Raw genomic sequence first — 25,868 nt, 5'->3', positions numbered from 1 at the left:
TTTTCCAGTCTGAGCTCTGTACTTTCAGTGGAACATAGATTTCTAATTCACCATCTGTGTGTGATGTTATGCAATGCTTAAAACCATGAAGTATTTAAAATATTTACCTTGAAAAAGCTTGAAAAAATTGTACAGTATTTTGCTGTGAGTTGATGTCCTGTAGAAATGTCTATAATAGTTTTGGTGCCACTAGCAGCACGTATTGTGTCTGAGGACCACGAGTGGGAGCCTTGGACAAGACAAGAAGACAAAAGGAGGGCTAGGGAGGGAAGGGGGAAGTGGCACTTTTGGTGTCCTCCTAGCAAAATTTGAACTCCTTAAAGCCATGTAGCTTTTGACACATTACATGACTCTGAAGTTTAAAGAGTAAAAAACTCTGTCAGGTTTCCTGCAGATATATGTAATTTAGGATGATTAATTCCTCTTCTCAGTTTTTAACTCTTTTTTTTTTTTTTTAACTTTTACCTGGTATCTTGGTTTGAACGAGCAAGAGCATTTGTGACAGTCATCGACCCAAATGAGAATAAATTCTTGATGTTACTGCTTGAAGACTTCTTTGATTCTGCATTGGTATGTTTGTGCATTTAAGGGGACAGAAGGGTTGCCTTTATTGGATAAGATAGCTATTGTTCACAAACAATTTCCCATTAGAAAATAAATAATTGCATGGATCTGGTGCCCTCAGGCTGAGCCTGGGAAGCAGCCTAGGTGGGGTGGCTGGGCAGTGTCTAGGAGTGTGCTCCAGGCTAGGGTCTGGCTAAGATTTGACACACTTGGGAGAAGCATGTTCTCATTTTCTAACTTGAAGTATTTGTTTTTGTAGAAAAATTTGCAAGAAATACTGAAGCATTTTGTAATAAAGGCTGGTGAGCCAAAGCTCTCTTTAAAACCCACAAGTTACTGACACTGAGCTGCACTTCATGTGCAAACGTGTTTGCCAAGGTGGTCCTGGCAATTTTTCCTGTTCTGTTTGAAAGAGATTATTTAATTCTAAAGAATGATCTAACCTCACAACTCTCATTTAGATTTCAACTTTAAATATTCATGACTTTAAGGGTGTTAGAAGCCTGGTGATGTAACATTTGTAATAGGAAGAATGCTTTTTAGTCTTTTTCCCCAAGCTGTTTCTCCCAGTCTTGTTGTCTGTAGCTTACTGGAGCAGTGTCACTTTGTGCATCAGAATTCATATGGGTCTTTTTAGGAGTTCTGCTAAAAGATATTTGAGCAAAATCAAGCTTCCTTCTTTCTGTACTAACCACTTTAAAATTATAAAATACCCATTTATTTTCCCAAAGAATTGAATTTATTTTGAATTATGTCTTCTTGCTACATTTCTTCCACATACTTTCACTGTGGAGGAGGAAGTGTTTTGTGTTTGGTGTTGTTTTTAATTTTCTTTAAGGGACTTCAACACCCTTCAGATACACAGTGTGATATCTAGTTTTGTATAATCATAAAATGTGCTTTCAAATAGGCCCACATGTGTAATAGAAATAAGAGAATGATGTCATTATGTGGGTTTTCCAGGGATCTGTAGGCACTGTGTATTCAAGTGCTGCTGAAATCCCTGGGGGAAGTGGGGGCTTGGCTACCTTTACCCTTCCTGCATATTATATGATCAGGGTGACCATATGTGACAAACCTGGATCAGGTGGCTTTTTCTGATGTGGGTACACTAGTGTTTTATGTTATTCTGATGTGGGTACGTACTTGTTTATGTTATTTAGCATCTGAAAGTTGGGGGGTAAGGAAGGTGTGCATGAACAGCCTGGCACTTTGTGTACTGCTGTTCTTGGGTGGTGGTGTGCTAATGAAGGCTTCTTTTAATCTTTCCATCAGGTGATTTGCAAATGCTGTAATGAAGGTCAGTGGTTTTTTTCCTTCCATTCCTCAATATCATGAATCTTGATCTCAGGAGCATATTTCTTAATTCTGCGTGAACTCTGTCCCTTTTTTCTTCAGCTTCCTACTTCTTCCTCTCTGAAATATATATTTTTTAAAAATTCTCCAGCTGATTTCTCTTCAGTTAATTTTCATTAACATTTATATTGGAGCACAAAACCTTTCTTTGTTTCTCTGTTTTCTTGCTATGTACATACTGAAAAATCTGTCTCTGTTATCTTGTTTAAATGGTCAGCATCAAGCATTTCACTTGATCAGAGTAAGTGGCTTCTGAAAGGGGTTCAGTCTAGACAGTGTGTTCTTGCACATCTGTTTGTTCTGGCATCAGATGTCATTCCCTGGCTGAAGGGAACCATCTCCACAGAATAACGTGGTAACTCCTTCAGCCTTCTGAACTCAATAGAGGGATGTCTGTCTCTCATTCATTTCAGCAGAAAAATTTTCTTCTGTGGCTGGTTTTACAGTAGCATGGGGGTAGCAGGTGCTTTCAGAAAATATCTGTGACCAGACATCCAGGCTCACAATCCATGTAAAAATGAAGCATTGCACTGTGGGCCAGGTAGTGTGTGCTTATTTGTCCTTGTACCTTATTCTAGTGGGAGCAGAGTGGCACAAGCATCTTTTGGTTAATACTTTATTGGTTTGCTCTGTTGACTTTGACAAAACCTGTACATTCAGGTTTTCTCTGGTGGCTAGTAATTAGCTTCCCCTTTCTATGCCTCTAAGTAGTTACCCAGGTCAGAAGTTAGTGTATATGGAGCATTGTTTTTTTAGATGGAAATTACCAGTTCCCCTTTCTATCTAGGATTAGATGGTTGGAAGCTTTGTCTTAAAATAAATTTACAGCTGGGATGTTTTTATTCCTTCAGCACAACAAACTGTTGTTACTTCAACTATTTTTGTATGGACACCACCTGTTTCTAGCTGTACCTTTCAAATTATTTTTCTAGGGGAGAAAGAGCTAGTGAATTTATTTTTGCCTGAACTGGGGCGCTTAGTGACAGAAGCAAATCTTTGCTGTGCTCTGCATCTGGAGGTAAGATTCTTACTAGGAGGATATATTTGTGCAAAAGTTTGTGTAATTAGATAAAAAGATGTGAAATTGTTATTGATTTATTCCCCTTCATTTTCTACCCCTTCTCTTGTGGGGGGTGAAAGGCCTTGAGGACCCTCAACTCTATACTTGACAATATCCCACGGGAGGAGAGAAAGAAGTTCCCTCTCTCTGAGGAGATATGCTCGCTCACGTAAGTGATTTTTCCCCTCCAGTATCTGTACCTAAATACCCTCTTCTCTGCATTAGGAGTTATTTCCATTTTAACTTGTAGCATTATGCTGTTTCAGGAAAGACCTTGCAAAAACTATACTGGAAGTTGGTGGTAAGAAGTTCTCCAGCTTTACCTCATCTGCTTATTTATTATAGATTAATTATAATTTAAATTTTATTTCCTTGTCAAGAGTTGATTTTTTAGGAAAGCAAGTCAAATGTGCTTTGACAAAATAAAAATGTTAAATACAGCAATGCATTAAGTTTTTTTGGTTGGTATTAATAATGCATATTGACTAATCAGGCAGGCTAAACTGATTTATGTCGAAAAGTGATTAGATCAGGTTTATGTATGTGTTTACAGAATATGCTGGCTGTTAGTCTTAAAAATTAAATTTTAATTGCTTTGCCACAATATGGACAAAATTTAGTTAGCAAAGTTAATGGCCTCTTGAGTGAAATCCTTTTTGTTTTCTCCTAATAATAACAACACTTTCCAAGTATTGCTATGGTATGTGGAATGTGGCCTAATCCTGGTGGGTTAGTGATGAGTCTCTGCTCTCATCCGCTTCCCAAGCTCATCTCCCACTCGTGTGTTGTGGTTTGCAGCGCTCTGTACCTCGACCTCACTGAACTGGGGGAGCTGGTGGGAGGATGCCTGGGCCAACACTTGGCTGTTACCCTCCCCTGTTCTCCTAGGGGCAACTGAGGCTGGAGGATGGATGTGACTGTGCAGCATAGAATGGCAGGAGTAGCAATGCTGTAACCCTCTGATGTGCTGGAGGGATGATATTTATGCTGTGCTTATGATTACTTGGCAGATTATGACCTTCAGGTTGCCCTTTCAGAAGCACTTTGTAGGTTAATGATAAAAAAATGGAGGGATGACCTTGTTCACCACTGGTTTGAAGATAACTATCTTGCTGAAGCTTTCAAAGAGATCAAGGATCGAGAATTTGAGACGGTGAGGGTCCTTATTTTGAAAACAACATACTTGACAAGTGTGTATAGGGGCTAGTTTTGGTTGAGTTAAGCCAGGGTGTCCTTGCAAGAAGTTCCTACAAAACTGATTTTATAAATGTGCAAAGTTATTTGTGGATGGCATGTTTTACCTTTTTTTCTCTATTAATATGGTAAATACTAAATGACACATTGTTAAAATAGCTCCTACTTTGAAGTTATTTTACCCATAAAAAAGTAAAATAAAGACTATAAATAATGCATAAATAAGGTAATTTGCAGAGTTTATATTTTAATTCTTACTGCTCTTAAGTTGGGCCCAACCTTTTGTAGTAAATTGAGTGTTTCTTCCCAGTGATCTTTGGTGTCCCACTGACCAGTTTAAAGCTTTTAACTGGGCAGTGGAGGTTACACAGCAAATGGTTATTCTACACAATAGAATAACTATTTGCAAAGGAAAAGTAGCCTGATTGTAAAAAAATAACATGTCATTTGTCTTGAAGGATTGTAGGAAATTTCTTAATCTACTGAATGAAAGACTTGGAGATAAAAGAAGGTAAGCTGGGAACAAACAGAATAAATTGGTGCCATTATAACTGCTGAGTGGAATAAATAGAATTGGGAAATGGGTTGGCTTAAACTAAAAAAAATATTTTACATGTGAAGAATGAAGTTGTTTTTAAGAAGGAAATTTCATGCATTTTTATGGTGATTCTTTTGAAAATAGAATCAATGAAGATAATACATCGCTACTAAAATACTGTAGTTTCTAGCTTATCCAAGCTTATTTACTTTAAGGAAATTTTAAATTATTCTTTGAACAGTAAGATTGGTTACTAATCATATTAAAAATAAAATAATTGAAGTCAGACTCTAATACTGAATGTAGCATGATAAGTCTGCTTCTCTTCCAGGGTCTACTCATTTCCTTGCATATCTGCTTTTGCTGACATGAATGAGGTAGTAAATCTTAAAGCCCTGACACCTTCCCTACAGTGTTATGGCTGCTGAAATGTTGCTTTCTGTGGTAAACATTTGGGGTTTTTTTCCCCCTGCCTCTTTTTCACTGAAGAGCTCAATTTCTTGGAGCGTAGCTGGAAGAAATTTCCTCTGCTCTAGCTGGAAAGTTTGCTTGTTTGTCACTTAGCTCCCAACTTACTGCTGCTGACTTTGCTGTTGTGTCAGCCAAGTGATAGAGGCAATGCTTCTCTTCATGGTGATGACAGAAGAGAGTTCTAAAAAGAAGTAGGAGAACAGAACAACACTGAGTCCTCTGGCAGAGCTGTTTCCAGACTGCCAGAAAACAAGATTAGCCTGATGCCCCTGGAGAAGCATTTCAGATCCTGTATTTTGCTTCTCTGGTCTTCAGTTGAATAAACTGTGGCACCATTCCTGACAGTCATATCAAATCAAACCCATGTAGATGGAAGGTGCTTCCACTGTTCCTACTTATTTCAAGTGCTCAGACACAGAGCTTCCACAGCTTCTTTCCTGGCACAATCATGGGAGCATTTGTGCATTTCTGCTCCCACGGCTGAAGCAGAGGCACGTCTGACATGGGTGTGGTGGGTGAGCAGTGGGCTGGCACCCCACAGCATTGTCTGAACTCTTGTTTCTGCAAGGTGGACGGATGCTTTCCAATTTTTTCTCATTAAAGAAAATTGCGACTGATCCAGGAGTTGTGGGGCTTTTAGGGGAACAACAGTGCTGCTCTTCCTCCCCAGGTCAAGAAGCCATCGGATGAGAAACTGGAGGAGTTTTGGATTGACTTCAACGCTGGCAGCCAGAGTGTGACTTTCTATGTGGATTGTGATGAGGTAACAGCAAAGCCCAGGTGGCCTTGGGTTAGCCTAAGCTAGTGGGCACTCCCTCAACCCTTCTCACACAATGGCTTTGGTTTTCAAAGGGAGCTCTCTGGGACTCTGTGAGGCTGTCAAAAGAAAATGTCAACAGCTACAGTGTGAAGGGTAAGATTTTTCCCAGCAACATTATCCTGTTAGGCTGGGGGTCCTTGAGAGACACAGAGTAAACCTAAAAATCCACCATCACCAAGGTGTTCCTACCTATTCTCCTCCCTCTCTGCCTTGTCCTTTGTTCATCCTACACTAGCTCTGCTTGTTGGACAGTGTGTGGGCCCATTCTGCACGGTAACCCCACCCCTCCCCACCCAAACAGGACACCTTGAGGTGTCAATTTGTAGGTGTCCTGGGGAACAGCATAACCAAGACTCAAAGGGAAAGAAATGAGCAAACACTGTAGCTGGAAATACACAGGCAAGATGTAAAAGACTGTTTTAAAAATCCCAAACAGAAATTTGGAATAAACAGAAAAATGTCTTGATCTAAAAGAAATGTAAATGATTGGTTTTTTTGGTTTTTTTTTTTTTTTTTTTCTACACAGAGAAGGATGGAAAAAAGATTGTTAAAATTTTTATGAAGATACCCACTTCTCTTCACAAAAGAGAAGCAATAAAAGTCAAACTGGTTTTCAGTGATGAGTTTGAGATATTAAGTGTACTTAGAAAAGTCCTGGGAGATGAAAGACTGATGGTAAGGTCTAATATGTGGGGTTTCTTTCTTAACTATATTTTGCACTGGACAAAACCATTCAGGTTTGTGGGATTTGTGTTTTGTGGTTTCTTTATTTTCTCTGTGTCTCTTTACTATATATTTGTCTTCCCACTGTGGATTTATGACACTCTACATAGATGTTCTAAGCTTTGCCCTGGAAGAGAAATTAGATGTTTTAGGAAAGAAGTTTCAAGATACTCAAACTTATGGTTTAAAAGCTGGGAGGTTAAAATGATTTGTTAATTCCTTGTGTTGTAACTTTTGCTGAGTTTCTGAAGTAGAAAAATAATAAAGCCTATGGCATTTAATTACATAACTTAAAGTATGGACATGCTCTTATATATGGATCCAAGTGTTACATTGCACAGGATGAGCAAATTGTTGCTCAAAAATCTGGAGGTGTGCTGAAAAATACAAATCTTAGACTGACTTTGTAGATAGGAGTTTAAGACAAAGAATAGAGTACTTCTAAAACCTCAAGGTTTTTTATTAGCTAATGTAAAAACATAAATTGTGAATGATTTTTTTCTTTTTTCCCCCAAGTGTTAATATAGTTAATTTTTGATTTGTAATTCATTCACAGTCTGTGGTGTTTGCAGAAAGGCTTACATGGCAGTAAATAACCATAATTTAGTGGCTGTCATTTGCCCTTAAAGGAGCTAAGATCTTTCTAAATGATCAACTCAATTAGTATCCACTGATTTGTTGCTGGCAATTAGCAAGTGTTAGTTTTGTATTAAGTAGTTGACTTTACTAGATACAGACTGTTCTTTTTAAGACCACTTTCAAATGAGATTAATTCCTGCCAACAGATACTTGAGTCTGAAGATGAGATTGTCCATTCTGGGAAGGAAGCCATGCAGAATGAAGCAGGTAATTTTTTGTGTGTGTGTGTTTTTTCGTTAAATTTAAGTATCTGTTTTCATATTATAATTTTCACTTGTATTCCACAGCTTACAGTTAACTTCACTTAAAAAAAATAACCAAAAAAAAAAAAAGGGGAAAAAAAAAAAGCCTCAACAAAACAACCAAGCTATGCCCAAGCTCAGTCTTCTACTGTTCCTGCATTTTTAGCTTGGTAACTCTGCTTGTGGCAGCTGCTGAGTCCCTCTAGCCCAGGGAGTGAGAGCTGGGCACCATGGCCATGTGCTGCTGGGGCTGCACGAGCAGGGGAATGCTCATGGAGACAGGATCTGTGTGCTGGCAGGTGGCCTGGCAAGGCACATCCCAGCTGCTGGCTGACCTCTGATGTGCAGGGTGTGCAGAACTGTTTCTCCATCTGAAGGTGTGGTGGGATGCACCCTCCTGTCCTCCCCTCTGGCTTGCCTGATGCCTGGTTTCTGGTTTGGCCATGCCATGGGGTGGCCTCTGGCCTCCTGAGAGCACAGGTTCTCTGATGGGCCAGTGCTTGCACCTTGGCACTTAACAAGCTCTCCTCTGTGCAGTGGGGTGCATGTGGTGGGGCAGCCTCCGCTAAAGCTTTCTGCAGGGAGGCAGCTTCTGTTTTTCCCGAACAAGGTGATGTTCAGTGAATTATGTGCTCCAGTCCCCTGTCCCCAAGTGCAGTGGATAATGCCTTGGAGGTTCCTGGAGCTGTCATGGAGGAACATCTGGAGAAGCAGAAATGCTCACCTGCAATCCCTATTCGTGGGTAAAGGTGAGCAGCAGCCCAGATCCTCTGCAGGAGGTGACCTGCTGCTGTGAATACCTTGTGCTGCAGGGCTCTATCTGCGTGTGCCCCAGCTACAAAAGTAGCTGCTTAAGGCAGGACAGGCTCTTGGCTACACCTGGAATAGCATTTATTTCCATTTTCTCACCACCCTACAGCCGGGGCTTTGTGTTTCTTTGAACTGGGCACATTAAGTTTTCCATCATCAAATGGTAGTACTTCCTGTGCAGCTGCCAGTGAACATCTTCTGCAAGGCATCTTCTTCCAGGATCATTTGGCAGAGTTTTATTATGTTCTAAGTTGAGTAGTTGTTGAATTAACTTGGAGCCTGAAGTACAGATGTATCATTTCTGTGTCTGACCCAAAGGAAGGTCTAAGCCCAGCACTTCTCAAGAAAAAGAGAGAGTAACTCCTTTCTTTCCTTCTCATGAAATTCTGCTATAAGTCCCCACAAACTGTAGGTCACAGCCTTAAGGAAAAGCTGCTCATAGCAAAAAAGCAGGAGGTGTGTGTGATCAAAATTGGTCTTAAACAGGAAAAGCATTCTCAGCTGAACTTTGGTATCAAATTTTCTGGAAGGTGGGGTTTTTTTTCTTCTATATGGTGGATCTTTTAACTTTGAAGGCTGGTATTTGCTCTTGCTTCAAAACTGGCTGTATTTGAGGTTTTAGAGTGATTACATTTTGTGTGGATCCTTTCTTGGTGTGTAACTTGACAGATATTTCCACGTCTTCTAAGGGTGTGAAATCACAGCTCTTCCTACTGCTATCATCCACTGTCTTGAAAAGAAGTGAAATTTGAAGAGGTCTTAGGATAGCTGTCACATTCTTTCTGTGAGAACATTAAAAAGAAATTTTTAATTTCTTCTAAGTTCCTGTGCATTTCAGATTTCTCCAGGTGCATACTTGAGAGAGCCACTTTCACCTCTAAATCTCCATGGCAGTAACTTCTTCAGTAGTCCTGCTCATTTTCCTTCAGTTACAGCCTAAAATAAGCTAGAATGGAGGTCCTCCAGCTTGTGGAGATGCAGATGAGCTAGGAGTTCCTTTATTAGTGCCCACCATGGAGTACACAGAGGTGCAAGGTGGGCACTGCTACTTGAAGTCAAGGAGGATAAAGGGCAGAGGGTAGTTCATCTGCAGTGAAACAAATTTTGCAGTACCTGATAGAGATTCGGTGGAGGAAAACCTAGATGGTGGAAGATCCCCCTGCTTTAGTCAGACATAAAGGCATGTTCCATGTCCTCCAGAGCTTAGGAGTCAATGTAGCCATGTAAGTAGTAAGAAAATAAACTTGCATACATTCATCCAGTATTGATGAGCCTGTATGTTGTTTATTTAGCATTGCAGTTCTTCACTTGGTACTTTTAACAGAACAAACCCAAGTATCTTCAATGTGAGCTCAAGATGTGCCTGGAAGGTTGTACTGCTGCAATTTATGCATGCATGTGTGGGAATGGAAAGAAGGGGTAGTGAGTGTGTTCAATTACTGCAATGGCATTCTCACCTTGGTTGCTGTTCTGCAGAAACACCTGTGCCCTCTAATCCACAGAGGAGGAAAGATCCTTCAAACTCTGAGACTCATAAAGACAATTTAACCTCTCAGCACAAACAGCAGTTAACAGGGACAGTAGAAGTAAGTGTTTGGTGTATGACAGAACAGTCCTCGTGTCCCTTTTCCCTTCAACCAGTCTGCTTTTTTTACAGGTGAGACTAAAACCTTCTCTCAAAGAAAACTGGTTTGTGTCTATTCAACTCAAATACTTATCTCCAGAGCTGCTGTTTTGGCAAAATTGCTTAAAAAAAATAAAAATTGCTTCCTCTTGTAAGAGGACAGTGGGATGCTTTTAGTGAGAAACCCATAGTATCACTTACATACAGCTTAAAAGATTTTATATGTGGGCAATGGTAAACCTGCCATGCAGCTCTTGCCACAGGCTACCACTAAAAAATCTGTTTGTAGAAACCCCCACTTCTTTATTGATCATATGCATGTTTTGTTCATGGTTTCATGTTTCCAAGCAGAAAATGGTCAACTCTGGTGTTGCCATGGTTACAGTGAGCCAGCAGACTGACCTGGAAGATACTAGCCAAGGTCAGGCATGGCTCCCTTCAGTACCCTCAATCTGACATAGTTAAATGTCACCCAGGTGACATGCTGAAGGCTCTGATTTTGTGGGTCTTACAGCAAAAAATAGATAAAGTTTCATAGTAACTTCAGAGGGTAAAACTATAGTTTCCTTGCTTTCTTCAGAAAAAAACTCCAAAACTCCATCTTCAGGGATGAAAGCTAAGCCTAGGTGAGTGTCTCACAAACAGAAAGTTGCAAAGTGAGTTTTTTGTGGCTCTTTTTTGTGTGTGTGTTTGGTTATTTCATTTTCTCCCCCCTGGGGTTTTAACGCACGTAAATTTGAGATTATTCCATCAATTATTAAATTGAAGATTCTGTTTTGCCACCTGGGCATCAAGGCTGTTTGCCTGGAGTTACCATGCTTTGGAGTTGCTGAACAGTTTGGTTACTAGATTGGCAGCTGCTTTGGTGTGACTTTTTTCTCATCATGGATTTAGTCCAAATGCAAGGTGAGCCCACAGCTGATTTACAGAAGGTTAAACTTCAGCTGTGAAACCTGAGCTTGCCCAGTGTGAGATTGTTCATTATGGGCACCATGATTTAGTGACAAAATGATGTGAATTTGAATTCACCTTGGCTTGAATTCACCTTTTTATCCCAGACCTTTGCAGGACAGAATTTCTTGTAGTTAAGGAGCTGGACTTCTGTAGAGCTATTGATTACCTTTCTTCCCTATACATTAAAGCATTGCTTTAGTGCTAGTTGGTCCAAGTTTGGGGCTTCCCCCCCCCAGTTAGTACTTTACAAACATTTTGGTCTTTAGACGAGCAGCTCCCTCACATGCTCTCTTGTCCCCAGTGAGAAGCCCCTAGAAGAAGAACCCATGGATGAGCAGACACCCAAGGTATGTGTGCCTTGGGGGCCCCCCCGAGTGAAGAGATACAGGGTAGAGGAAGAGACTTTCTGGTGGAGCTGCAGAAGAAAGCTGGGATGGGTTGACCAACTTGTGCTCTTGAGCAGTGTCCTGAGCCCACAGAGTGTCACACCTGATGTGCTGTGCCATTTAGCACCAGGAGTGAGCTGCAGAGGCACAGCTGCCAACCTCATCCTAGAGGGGCCCAGCCAAGTGACTCAAGCTCACTGGGGTTTGTTCAGCACATACAGAGCCCCAAAGCAATGTGCAGTGTCTGTGTCCAGGAGTGTAGGAGTGTGTGGGACATACTTGTGTGTCACAAGTCTTGCACACCCTCCTCAAGAGGGAATCTTTGCTTCCTGAATGGAGGTAAGCCTTGGAAATCTACAGATATGTTTGTTCAGTTTTGTATCTGGGATCTAATGACTCTTCCATGTAGGAACTTGCAACCTGGGTAAATTACCAAGTAACTGAAAGTCATCTGTAGCTGCACTTGGAAAGTTCTCTTGATGTGTCCATGTATTAAAACAAATAAGTAAATGCACTATGTGAGAAAAATTAAATTCCCAAAGCAATATTTTTGAGTTTAGGTACTTATATAAGAAATCACATTTTAGAGTTGTTCTTGGGTTTATGTTTCCAGGTGCTAGTTTCAGATAAAAAAAAAAATAAAAATTAATGCCAGTTCAGTTTTGTAGCAGCTGCCCACTCTACAGTGAATCCAAAGATTTTGAGCTACATTCTCTCCCCCCACCCTCTTGACCCCCCCAATTTCAGCTCTCTGAATCCCATACTTTGTGGTAGGAAAGTACCACAGGCAGCAGTTGCACCTGGAAAATTGTTGTAGGGGGAGGAGGGAAGTTTCCTAGCACATCTTTTCTCTACTTTTGGCAGGCTCTAGAATCAGAACATGACTTTGATTTTTGTTGTTTTAGATCCTGCAGCTCTCTCCTTTTCCAAAGGATGTTACCAGCAAAAAGAGAAACAGGAGAACGAGTTTGGCCAAGAAGAGGGCTGAAAGCAGGTATGACAAGCCCTGTGCCTGTGCAGGAACTGGTGTGCCAAGTCATTTTAGACCTTTTCTAGCCCTCAGGGAGGAAGAGTGTCCCCATGGGGGGTGGCCTGACTGTATCTAGAGCAGGCAGAAAAACAAGTATGAGGCTATGAAGGGTCATAACTCGTCTCTGTAGGACCCTTTGGGTGCCCAAAGTGGTAAAGATCTCAGAAGCTAACCCTAGCCTGCCAAAAATGCCCTCTACTCCTGTGATACTATGTCATGGCATGTTGGCTTTTTATTTGCCCAAGCATAATCCTCCAGTGAGCTGAGTTCTGAGCACCACCTTCTTTCACAAATATTTAAGTTTTCACCAATATTGTCCCAGTTCCTTGGCATCACGTGTCCTAGGGTTTCAGGATGGCTTCTTTCTCAATTTGTCCCCTTCCCTTGCAGCCCCACATCTGTTTGCATTCGAAGTTGGGGGTACTGCAGGAAGAAGCACTTGAGGTTTTGGGGGCTCTATGCAGCCTGTGGCACTAAAAGTCTGCCTTGTTGAACCCTCCTCCTACATTCTGCCAAGTGTTGTGTTCAAGCTAATGCCTGCTGCTGAGCAGGAGGGCAAATGAGCTGTGTGTGAGGATCTCTGCTCCTGTTCTGGGGCTTCCATGAGAGTCCTGCTTCAGCCTGCTCTCAGCTCAACAAATCTCCAAAACCCCGAGTGCTTAGATGATTTTTTTGACTGAATCTAGGTAAGAATAGGAAAACTTGATGCAGGGATTCATGAGCTTTTTTGTTTTGTGTATTTTAAGACGATTTGATGCAGCAAATACCAGTTTTAAAACAGGAGGAGCTGTGTAGAAGTTAGGGGTGAGGAACTTCTTAGCTTGGTCATTCTGCTCCCTCTAGTGTTTCGTCTTGAAATGAGCGTTTCCTTCCTTCGGGAGGCTTTGGTGAGGATCTCAGCTCTGTAGTCCTCCCATTCTTTTATTAGTAAAAAGAAGATGTCTGTATATTGAGCAATTTGTTGTAGTATTTTTTTTTAAATAGTTACGATTTGGAGAGAGCTATAAAACTACAGTTAAATTTAAATATTGGAGGACAAGATCTAGGTGTATACAGAGAGGAGATTAGAGAACAAATATTAAATACTAGAATTTTTAAAAGATAATTAAAAGGAATTTTGAAAATGCTTCTGATGTTATATTTCCACTCATTACTTCTTCCTACCATGTACTATTATGGGTGATGTGAGAACAAAATATCCTCTACACAAACAGGGATAGGTTAATTTCTATGTTTTGAATATTTCTTAAAACAGTTACTATTTAAAAAAGCCAGAATCAAGACAGCAAAAAGACTAAGTAGAAAGGGAGCGAGTATTTTTTAGAAGCTTAGAAAACAGTCCTTTTAGGCTTATCGGGTATCTGAGGAGAGGGGCTCAGAAAGAAACCACCATGTTATCACCTCCCTATTCTGAATGGAATTCTATAGGGTGGTTCTTCACTCTTGTACGTCACTGCCCTATTTATGTTGTCTTGCAGGGAGGAAGTCTATGAATTTGAAAACTCAGACTCCTCAAGTCGTGAAAAGGTAAACTTGAGACAGAAACTCAGCACTTAATGGAGTAGTACCTTGAAGCAGGGGACATCATTTACTGCAGAAATGCTGTGAGGATGGACACGCTGTTATAGCAAGTCAGACAACTGGGAACCTGAGATTTGTTTTCTTTGTGTGGTGGAAATGGATTTTTTTTTTTTTTTTTTGCGTGGCAAGAATGCTCATCACTACATGAATTTTGTGGTGGGTAATGTATGATAACACCAACACATTTGAGCTGTTGCTTCAGTGAGGCTATGGGATGTCTCTGTGATTGAAGGCCAACCTCAGTGCTTTACTGAATATCAAAAGCAGATTGCTGAACATCCACTTTGTCCTCCTAGGCTAAATAGAAGAGACTGAAATCCCCTTCAAACTGTGCTTTGTAAGCTGGGAATCCCTGGTTGAAACTCAGTCCTCACAAAACTTTTGCTGGAAATTGTTTGACTTACATTTGCAGACTCATCAAAAAAAAGGGGGGGGGGGAGGGAATAAGAATTAGTCATTTTGACTACTTTGAAACTTTGCCCAGTGTGGGCTTTTCTAGGAATCTGTGAACTTGCTTCTGACAACTTCCATCAAGGTAGCTGTGGTGGACAAACCTTTTGGCTTTCAGCCTCTTCCCTGATGTGGGGGCTGTCACTGGCACCAGCTAACTGTGAGGCAATGGGTGCTGAATGGAACACCCCAAATTTCTTTTATAAACTGGACATGGCCCGATCCTTGCTACTGCCACTGGGTGTCAGCATAAATCCCTGCTCCACGGCACCCAGCAGCTGTCCCAAGGCTGTCCAGGGACCCTGCACCGTGCTTACAGTGCTGCTGCCAGCACTGCTATTGATTCAAGTGACATGTCTTGTGATATTGGTGCTTAAAATGAACATTATTCATAAACCAAGGAGAAGAGAAAGGAACTCTGTTTAAGGCTCAGCTGTTTATTATAATTTATGACACTGCTTCATTCAACAAATCCCATTCCATTAAAAAGTGTCATTTCTGAGAAGGAATGGTAATCCATTTCCCTTCTGAATTCTGATCTATTTTCAATATATAGACTATTTTATGGAGTAACTGGGCTCTGAGACAACTATCTCCTTTCAGGTTGCTGAAGCCAAAGGAAAGATTCTTGCCCAGAAAACTTCTTCACAAAGTCAGAGGTACAGTATTGTACATTGAGCGTTTATGAGCCTTTTGCTATGTGAATAAGGGTTCATAGCTTTGGTTATGATCTTTTAAGTTAGGATCCAAAAGGCCGTGGGATTTTTCTAATACAGTAGTTCCTTGCTTAGCTACCACACTATCTGTGGATGTCATTGATGCCAATATTTAAATTAGTACCTAAGGATATATTGGTTACTGGAGAGACTAGTGACTCCTGTCAACTTTGACAATAATATGATTTTAACTCTTAAACATCATCTTTTCCTGACCATATGCAAAAATGACTGATTTAATTTTTGAAAAATGCTTCAACTCCCTGCCTTGCTTTTGCTGCCTTCCAGTCATAGCAAGCTTCCAGGAACTTGCCACCTCTATGTATGTAGATTAATTTTTATTTTAAAATATGCTGATTTCTAGATATCCCTGAAGTGCTGCTTTCAAAATCCAGGCAAAGAAAAATTTGGCTACTGTATGGTCTTTAACAGTTTGGCTCTTCTGCTGAGCTCGTAAGGGGCCTCCTGCCATCTCTTATTTGTCTGTGCCCATTCCACAGAGATGTGGTGTGTTATTGCTGTGTTTGCTACTCTAATCTGGGTCTTTGTGTTGCTTGGCAGGACTTATGAAACAAGAAGCAAGAGCAAGGAGTCAACCAATCTTAAGAGAAGGCAGGTAGGTTGTCTATGCTCTTGCATCCCTAGAGCCTTTGATTATTGCCTCTTTGAATGCTGTGTATTTCTGCCTGTATGAATCTGTTCCACCCATAAAGAAGCTGAAGTTTAGGGCCTACCCAGTGCAGAGTTGGAAAAATGTGATTCTGACAGCCTCTGAATAATGTCTGTCATTTTGAAAGCAGTGATCAGGATGCACCATCACTGCCAGACCAGCTAGTGAATTATCTGTGTTACCCGTTCCCTCCTGATGTGCCACTGGATGCAGCTCAGACACGCTGAGCCTTTTCTCCTTTTGCAAGAGTGCTCTTATTTTAGGCACAGGAGAGAGGGAGAGACAAGGAAGGAGGATACTGTAAAAACCCTGTGCTGGCAAAAGGCAAGCATCTGCCTCTTGGTGTTTTTATACAGCTGTTTCAACAGCTGGCTGTGGCTGTTTTGGCAGATTTCACAGCTTTACATGTTATACTGTGGGGAGGAAGAAATGGGATAACTTAGTAGCAGCTGAAAGGGAATGGCTGAGGGGCTTCTGAGTGAGCAGGACTTAATTGTGTCTTTAGTCCAGTTACAGGAAACACCTTTTCTCTGAAAGTAACAATGAAAACACAAGCCCTGATCAGAGTGAGAAAAGCTGGATCCTTGACTCTCAGATACAGCCAGTGCCAAAATCTGTTGACTATACCCGAAAAAGACCCAGGGTGAGAAATAATTTAAAAGGTAAGCTTAGTCCCCTACTGACACTTAGCTATGCATGATGTACTGTGCTGCAGAAATGTAAATGCTGGTGATGGTTTGAAAAAGGCGAGTTTGCCCAAATCCTGGCTTTCCTGAGTGGGAGAGAGCAGGTTTGAGGCCAGCAGCACAGGGTGCCCTATGGAGGAGATGCACTGCAAACCTTTGTGCTTGAACTGGGCTCCTGTCTCCTTCCCAAATTGGGGTTCAAATGTCCAGGTGGACATTTGGCACCTAAACAAACTGTGGGGGTGCAGCCCTCTCTGTGGTGGTGCTGAAGAGCCCATGGACCCTCAGGTGATGGCTCTGTTGGTGCTCTTGACTGCACTAGGAGGAAGATCTCTCTGAAGCTACCAAACCTCCTCCCTGCAGCTTTCCCCTCCTCACCTCCCCAGAAACGTCACTGACTTGGCAAGTAAACCTTGAAAATCCTCACAATTTGCAGACCAGGGCATTCTGCTCCCCTGTTTATGCAGTAATAAGTCAATCATCCTCTGAGTGTCAGATGTGATTCTCTCTGATAGTACTCTCTGCTTGGGCCTGACCAGCAGCAGACCTCCCTGCAGCCATGCTCCAGGGCTGTGTGCTGCTGTGACCACCAAAGAGAAACCAAATTGTCCTGAATGAGATGGAATGTTTCTCTCTCACTCCTGGAGAAATAATGCTTGCTCAGGTAGCTGTTGGATTCTGAATGGATTAAAAAGCAAAAGAAAATTCAGCTTCAAATTATTCTGTATGCTGGGTTTCCAGGGGAGTTGTTCTCGCTGCAGTGTCAGCCCACATGTCTTGACTGGGAACTGGGGACTGTCAGACAAGATGCTGAGCTTGTCTTTTGTTTTTCACTTTTTTGGCTGCTCTGGATGCAGTGAGTTGTGTGTGTTTGCATCGTTGCATCTGTCTTTGTTAGAGAAAGGTGCTTTTTTGAAATTTAATGGAAGTGTTGTGAAGTTTTATCTCCTAAATAACTAGAAGACCAAAACTGAAAAGGTTTGCATTGTGACTAACTCAGTTAACTGGATAAAGTACACCCTTTACATTGCCAGTAACCAGGGAAGCTTTTCTTCTTGCAGTGCTTCCAGTATCTTCTGCAAGTAGTGGCAGCGACTACGAGTCAAAGAAGGTAAGGTGTCATGCTTTAGTGGCCCAGATTTAAAAACATTATGGATATGAAATGTGTACCAATGAGTGAGAATTAAATAAGCTGGTGTTATTTTAATTCTCAAACGTTCTGATGGAAAGATTTGTCTGCTAAGTGCTGTTGAGACTCTGTTGGTCTAATGGAGGAGGAAAACATGGTAAACCTCATAGAAACAATTGTTAAATGCTGTATATCAAATATACGTGTGTGTGTGTGTATTCGTATATACATCTTTGAAATACAGACAGTCTGGGAAAAAAATCCCTAGAACTCATAGTCACACTAAAAGCAGAACTAGTAATCACACTAAAAGCTTTTATTTTCATCTAGAAAACTTTGCTTTTCTAGACTGCAATGCTTCTGTTCTGCTTATGAAAAACTTCATCAATGTATCATCTCCAATGCCTAAAGGCATGGAGACGTACAATGCATTCTTGCATGCATTGAACTTCAGGGCACAGGTCTCCTTTGGTGGTAGGTAGAGCCATCAGTATGTCAGGCATATTTTATGTATATATCTATTCCTAGTGCACTTAAAAAACAAACCAATCATCCAAAACTCTCCCTCCAAAACACTACCCCAACCTCTACTTCTGTAGTAATGTTTAAATAAGGCTTAGACTTTGTTTTGTTTTAGGAGGGAGAATCAAGGCAGAGAGCTCAAAAGGAGATGCTAAGGAAAAAAAGCACATTTGGCTCCAAGGAAGATGATTTACCCACAGTGAATCTTGCTGGTATTTTTATTTTAATATTCTTCAGTACATTAGAAGAGTTTGGATATGTGTGGGTCTGTACTTTTTGGATGAGTTGTTTTGGTGGTGGGTTTTTCTTTCTGATGTTGCCACCTTTCCTTTACATTTTTTCCATAAATATTTGCCTTGTGATATTTATTTGTGATGGCTGTGAGGGGTAGATGCTGTCTGTGTGGATAGTCTCTTGTACAAGGAGAAGATAAGCTGGTGCTATTGAGAGGAAAGGGAATGAACTGACAGCCACTAAGGAAACAACATTTGGACTGAATCTGAGCTGCCACATCTTCCCTGTGTGAGAAGATGGAGATGGTAGAGGGCTTGGGTTTTAGTTTCTGTGTCATTAAATTGAGATTTCCAGCCAATATAGGATTCAAACTCTGTTGCCTGTATCATTTATTAATCTCTCACAGATGAAACGCTCTCAGATGATCTTGGAGGGAGTCCACAGCTACTTGGTGTGTCTGCCAGGAGCCCTTCCAGTGATGTGGAGAAAGCCACACAGGTGCAGAATGCAGTGCTTAGCCTGCTCTCAGGCTACCTCTGCCTGAAACCAGTCATTTGCATCCCTTTGCTTCCTGTAACAATGCCAGCCCCTGGCAGCTGGTCCGCAGGGTGGCTACCTTCTTATTTTGTTTCCTTTCTTGGCTCAGAAATTTCATGGTACTCCGGGCAAATTATCAAGAGAGGAAGAAAGTAGCAAGCGGAAGGACTCAGGTTTGTTACTCTTGATAACATGGAAGAGCTGGCTAAAAGCAGAAAGAGGTGGTGCCAAAGCTGTTGTTTTCTTTCAAAGTCAAATTAACCCTGACTTTTTTGAGGTTTTTTTTTTTTGTTTTTTTTTTTTTTTTTTTTAATGCTGAATTGTGTTTCTGTTTTGTATATCATGACAGACTGTGATAAGATGCTTTTACATATGTTCCTGAATTCATTGCTAATTCTTAAAACCTGTTATTGATTATAGGGGAACTTGTAGTGTAGATTTATAAGCTAATGACCCAAGAGACCCACAAAAGATGATTTTCAATATTTTGAAAGTGAACTACAACTTCAGTTTAAACAAAACAAGTATCCCTTGAAGTTGCTGAGTTTTTTATACCTAAGAACATGGATGTAAACCATTGCTAGCTAAGCATTTGTTAAATGGGGTCTTGGATAATGCTTATTACTGCTGTAGCTTTTTTAATAGGTTAGCACATCAGGATCTTTTTTTTTTTAATGAAACTGAACTTTCACAAACTATCTCAAAAGTGCAGCACAGTCTCTTTGTGGTTGGAAAAACTGAACTTTAAGCAAGTCAAGCAGCAATGAGGTTGTTTTCATCCTAATAATTCTCAGTGCTGATGCAGTTCTGGGAGTCTGAGTTGCTGTTGTGACTATGGAGTCACTGAAGTTTTGGTCTTGGATAAAAGCATCCCTTTCCTCATGAACTGGCTCTGTTTGTGTTCCCAATGTATCTTTTACCTGTCCAGCATTTTCTGAATACATCTTCGCTGCAATAACACATCTGTTTAATTTTGGGGGAAAGATAGATTGCTGAGGACTTCATTTTTATCACTGTTTGCTGTACAGCCTTACAATTGGAGAGGAGTTGTTGCCATGCAAAGGCACAAACAGGGTTATGCTCAGAAATTTCAGGTGGGGTCTCTGATTGCATTTGGACTCTCTCTGTGTTCTGTAAATCTACTCTAGGGTGCTTCTCTTGGTCTGACTGTCCCCCTTGTTCTGAGCCCCACCACTTTCCATTCTGCCCTATGGAGATGATTTGTCAGACAGCTTACTGAGTTCAGAAGACAGTGCACAGTGAGACAAAAGGATGGGGGTCTTGTTTGTTTCTTTGGGTTTTAGCAAATTTTCCCCAAAGTAGAGGCTGCAGCTTTTATTTGGATTGCTTGGATTGATTCAATTTTATTTTCAAAAATTTTCTTTGTAAGCAGTTCGAGAACTTGGGTTGGAAAATGGAATGGGAAGTAGCTGGACACCTGAGGTTTTTTGATGGTTAGAATAGCAGATCAAGAAAGGACATTTTTTCATCTTTAGGATGGAGACATGTAAGCTTTCCAAATACCTGTATAACATTAAGCAGGCTAGTTCTCTGCTTTTGCTAGGGAAGATGCTTGCAGGTAAAGTCTAATCTTGTCCTGTGTGATGCCAGACCATAAAACGAGGCTGCCTCCTTTTCTGAAGCATTGGTAATTCCAGTGGTGGTTTCTCCTTGAGCAGGCACTGCCATGTACCTCATGCAAAAGACAGATTTCTTCTGAAACATCTTCTATTCTCTTTCTAGATATACTGAGTGGCACTACCATAAAAAAACCTAAATTTTCTAGTTTGGAGAAAAATCACTTGCCTGCCGAGATTAACCATATACCAAAGAAAATTTCTGATTCAGTAGAAGAGGAAGTGGAGATCCAGAAAGGTAAAATCCAGTTGGTAATTAAGGTGAAGTGCTTAAATGCTTTCAGCTTTTCTTTTCTTGTGGTAGAAATCATGGTCACATGGAAGCTTGAAGAGATGTACTTGTAGAGAGGCCAACTTTTCCAAAATCCAAAAGTGAAAATTAGCAGGATATGTTGCAGCACTGCCAATGGCAGTGGGTACTGTGTATGTAGAGGTGCAAATAAGAAAATTTGGGTTTCACTTGCTCAGCTGCTCCATGACATCCACACTTTCTACTCCGAGTATGATTTTCTAGAGTTATTTAAAAAAACATCAAACACAGGAGCTGGAAAAAAACCATGCAGGTAATGGATGAAGTAACTGCAAAATACTGCTAACTCTGAGCACAAGAGGATCAGGCTTTCCCTGCAGTGCGTAAGTGGAAGACAGAAGCAGTGGTGGCCTGACTATTTTCTGCCTCTGTTCTGTGCACTTGTCTCAGTCTCTGTAGATAGCTCTTTGTGTTGCTCTGTTGTGCCTATCCTTCCCTGCTGCTCTCTAACAAGTATTCGTCTGGGCATTTTTGAGCCAGTTTCCCTCCTGCTTGTGAGCTCTAGAAGAACAAGCACCAAATTCCAGCTCTCTAACAGAAGCTATTGCTCACGTGAATAATAATCCCTTCAGAAGCAGGAAGATTTATATTCCAGTAAGTCTTCCAGCATATGCTAACTGGGCATGTGATTCCTCCTAGGTCAGGAAATGGACAATAGCCTAGATGATGTGTTCTTTTCCAAGATGCTCCACGAAGACTTGAGTGATTCAGGAGTGATTTTTGCCTTTGAAAGCTTTATTGACCAACTGAAGAAATTGTTCTGGGTAATGTGAGCTCTTTCAACATGTGTGGCAGTTGATCATATTATGTGAAATTACCTTTTTATCTCAGGGAGAGTTGGTGCAGATATCCCATCTTTAGTTTGTGTTCAGGAGTAGGGCTTTGGCAGCAGTGCCTGTTAGTCTGGAGCTCTTAGAAGCATTCTACAGAACTTGAATATTCTGAAAAGTGTTACAGGGAAGACATAAAGAAAATTTTAATTAGGTTTTTCCTAACACAACACTGCCCTGAAGTCACATAGGTTACATTCAGACTTGTTGGTGTAACTACTGTGACTGAATTAAATCAGACTGCAGCACTGATGTGCGTCATCTTACTGCAGATTAAATTTGGTTTAAGATGCTTTCTGCAAAGCTGAATGGCAAGTTCCTGCAGAGGAACATGTTTTCCAGAGAAAGGTTTTGTAAGCAAGTCTTCTAGGTTTTGACTTGGGCCATTGCCTATCCCTATCTGTGCATCCCATGGCTAGTCCCGGTACAAAAGGATTGAGATCAACACACAGGATGCCCTGAGATCTTCAGAGAAGAACTTGTCTGCCCTGCTGAACCAGATACATAAGTGCAGGTAAGTGGTGCTGGCTGAAAACTGTTTCAGTTTTGTGTCAGTTTTGATTGATTGGGAAAGCCAACCTGAGAGCTGGATACTGTGCATATGGTTTGTATGGCAAAATAACTCTTTCTTTTTTTTTTCTTTTATGCAAGAAGAGTTTCAGAAGTATAACTCCTGGGATTCATTCTAATTTTCCTGTAGGAGGAGAGGATGGGTTAATTTATGTAAAGCAAGCTTGAGTTACAAGCAGTTGATGGAGTAGTTCTTGGACTGTCTTCTGGTTGTCAACTTAGTAGCTTCTATTTCTAAATCTTTTAAGAAAGAAGCCAGGCTGTGACATGTTTAATGTGGAAGAGAAGAAAAGGGATCTCTCAGATCCTGAATTTCTCAGATAGGAGCTAGATAAAAAATCAATTCTAATATTTATGAATTTGGTATATGTGAGATACACTTACAAGTACAGTATAGGATGTCAGTAAGTATCAGGCCTCTGTATCCATTACACATTCACTTTTTAGGATTTAGATCAAATGTAGTATGAAATAATAACCTTTAAACTCAAAAATCCCTGGTATCAATGGGACCTCTAATAACAGAATTTGCTGCCATTAAGGTGCATGGAGAAGTTTGAGTTCCAAAAGAAAAAAAAAAGGGATACTTTGTGGTGGAAGATAAGAGTAGATGACAGTGAGATGCTTCAATGCTTGGTTGCAGTGTAAGTAACTTGGATCTAACCAGGATCACAGGATAGAGGACGCAGGGCTGTGCCAAAGTTTCCCTACCTCAATGCAGCTGGGAATGGTGGCAAACCGAAGTCAATAGGGATGTTGCAACCACAACCCTTCTTAAGGTTTAGAAATTGCTAACATCCTGTACATGTCAAACCTAAGGCAGGAAAATTCATAGAGGCTGTCTGTGTCAAGATAGTCATAGAATGGTTTGGGTTGAAAGGGACCTTCAAGAGGTCTTCAGCACAGGAAATCTCTGCTGAACTCCCTAGAGGCTGGGAGAGCATGCAGTGCAAGTATTGCACTGGGAATTAATTTGTATGCTGTGTCCCAGTCCTCTGTTACTGGCTGCTATTTGGGACATGCTATTGAGCTGTATTTATCTGCAGTGTGCCTTTGGTGCAGCTATTCACATGCTCTGTGACATATCTGAGAACAAATCTGCCCCGTGTAGCTCAGCAGTGAAATTTTCCTCTGCCTCAAGGTAGCTCTGCTGTTGAAGGGGTTGTTGTCCACTTTGTGTGACTGCACATTAAAGTAGCAAAATTGTTTCTGCTTTCCATCACTAGGCTGAATAAATTTGAGACCTTCCAGAAGATTGTTGTTGAAGAGCTTGCCAACCTTGAGAAGGAAACCCAAATTCTGGCAGCCATGGAGAAGGAAGCACTGGTGTGTACAGCTTCTTGTGTGGCAGCCCAAACAGGTGCCCCTTCCCAGGTAACGGGGGTTTCTTTGGGGTCTTTTTAGGATTTCTGGAATGCGCAGCTGCTCAAACTGAATACATTCTACAACCAGCAAAAGGAAAGGTACATCTCTGCCAGTTGTCCTGCGTGCTCACAAGTCCTCTGATGGTCATAGAGGGCACTGGTTAGGCTGGTGGAGCCCTTGCTGATCGATGGGAAAGGATTTTAAACCTTGCCTAGCGTCTTCACTTGGTGAACATCACTATGCTTGGTGTCCACTGATGGAGCTTTTGCAGCCTTGTGGGGATTTTCAATTGGAAGAATGTAAAGAGGGAACCCTGCATGGGAAGTTGTGTGGGAGAGGAACCTTGCTCAGGGGAGCTCTACCAGGATCTGGAATAATGTGCAATGCACCCTCTCAACATGACTGTGTCTAGGGGTCAGAGGAGGTGGAAGGAGGTGACAATTTTCTATATAAAAGACACGGTTGGCATAAATGCTGAGCAAAACCTGCCATTCTCTGGTTTATTTTTGGTGGTAATGTATCTGCTCAAACTCGTCCAGTAAGTGCTTCATGAAAAACAAGCTAAGATCATTTTTCTTTCAGAATTGAATCAGTTGACTCAGCCCTGGGTGAAACAGCAAACAATTTTGCCGATGCTGTCCAGAATACAACGGTATGTGTGATACAAAAGTTCCCTGTGGGGAACTTTGGTTTGGGAACTTTGGCTTCCCCATCCCTATGGTTGGGTGATTTGTGAGGCTTGTTCTTTGTGGGACCTCTGACCCTGATGCATGGAAAGCATTGAGAAAGAAATTTTTGACAAGGGGAAGAGGTCGCACAGTTCTTTTCTGGGGGAGAAGATAAAGACAAAGGCCATCAGGTAGTGATGTTTCTCCTGGGTTCACACTCTGGGGCATTTTCTTTGTAGTTTGTGACCCTCAATGCGTTTGCCTTTGGAGTATACATCCATGACAACCTGTGGCTAAGGGCTCTGCAGTTTAACAACACCTTGCATGCATTCTCTTATCTGCTCTTTAGGTCTGATAACTTCTAGCCTTGATGTATTCAAATTTGATTTTTTTAAAAACAATCTTTTTTTATTTAACTCATATCCTAGTTAAATATTCTATTGAAGTTCTTAAGATCTCCAGGGTCTAATCACTACCTTATGCCCTTGTTTTAATTTGTAAATTAAGACAAATACTTTGCTAACTTTGAGACAATGCCTAGTTTCCATCTGGTTCACCCTATCTTATGGATGTGTATTTTTGCTACTGCTGCTGTTCCAGGTCTATGTGCAGATCTGATGGCTTTGGGAGTTTAGCATTTCTGCAGTAAAACTGATGGATTACTGCCATGTGTGGGATGCCATGTGCCTGCTCTTCACAGGGCTGAGAACACTCCTTGTGTTGAAGGAACAGCTGTGCCTGTGGTCACCACAGTGGACTGAGCCTGGGACTTTAGAAAAGATGCTGAAAACCAAGGGCTTGTATATTTTAGCAGTTAAAGTTGGAATCCTGAGCCTTTCCAAAGGGAATAGTTTCCATTATGAGCATTGAGTTGCTGAGGGACACAGGTGCTCCTGAGTAAGGACACTCAAAGGGCAGGGCTGAGAAAAGAGCGCTTGTGTCATGGGAGCTGCTCATCCTGCAGCACTTGTTCCAGGGTAGGTGCTTGAGAATTAAGAGCTGATTCTAAATGTGATTCCAGGATCTTTGCAATTTCTTATCTTAAACAGTTTCAATGTTTATATAAACTTTTGCAATGTTTTCTCTTACATCTTTTTTTTTCTTCCCTGCAGTACGAACACTCAGTGAAGAAGGCAGAAGAAAACGTGTTTGTTGTTCCTTCTGACTAGCAAGTCCCTGAACTCATTATTGCTCATGGCATTTGAGCACTTTGTGTGCAGCATAGAGAAGATGGTTCTGTGAAGTATGTTAGTCTATTTTAAATGAAAGAAAAAAGAGGAGGAAAAAGCATTATGTTGAGCCTTTTTTGGCCTAAAAAGAATATATAGTGCTAAGTGGTCCAGTTGTGACCCATGTGTTGATAACATGATTTTCTGAAAAATTGCAAGGTTGGGTCCTTTATATATCAAAGAAATTTAAAAAATAAATGAAAGATAATGATATGGCCATCAAATTGATGGTTATGTTGGCTTACTTTGACTGTTCTGCTAACACCTTTATCAAATGTAAAAAGTGCTTAACAATTGAATCAAAAGTAAAAAGTTGTTGCACA

General features: G+C 41.1%; 1 protein-coding gene across 1 annotated transcript; it reads left to right on the top strand.

Moving 5' to 3' along the window:
- Positions 1-534: 534 nt before the first annotated feature.
- SYCP2L (synaptonemal complex protein 2 like) lies at positions 535-25,618 on the top strand. The gene is made up of 32 exons (XM_059844830.1): positions 535-570; positions 1,840-1,864; positions 2,853-2,938; positions 3,061-3,149; positions 3,247-3,281; positions 3,991-4,133; positions 4,633-4,685; positions 5,044-5,089; positions 5,854-5,946; positions 6,036-6,096; positions 6,530-6,678; positions 7,512-7,572; positions 9,894-9,997; positions 10,393-10,462; positions 10,622-10,667; positions 11,297-11,342; positions 12,287-12,375; positions 13,890-13,938; positions 15,046-15,101; positions 15,720-15,774; positions 16,334-16,490; positions 17,576-17,625; positions 18,281-18,377; positions 18,806-18,897; positions 19,046-19,109; positions 20,680-20,811; positions 21,523-21,647; positions 22,133-22,227; positions 23,510-23,609; positions 23,688-23,746; positions 24,231-24,300; positions 25,429-25,618. Exons 1-32 carry the CDS (start codon positions 535-537, stop codon positions 25,483-25,485), a joined length of 2,490 nt encoding a protein of 829 aa, XP_059700813.1. The 3' UTR covers positions 25,486-25,618.
- Positions 25,619-25,868: the final 250 nt, after the last annotated feature.

This window comes from Haemorhous mexicanus, chromosome 1, assembly GCF_027477595.1.
Source record: "Haemorhous mexicanus isolate bHaeMex1 chromosome 1, bHaeMex1.pri, whole genome shotgun sequence".
NCBI lineage: Eukaryota > Metazoa > Chordata > Aves > Passeriformes > Fringillidae > Haemorhous > Haemorhous mexicanus.
This window is presented reverse-complemented; position numbering and strand designations above follow the sequence as displayed.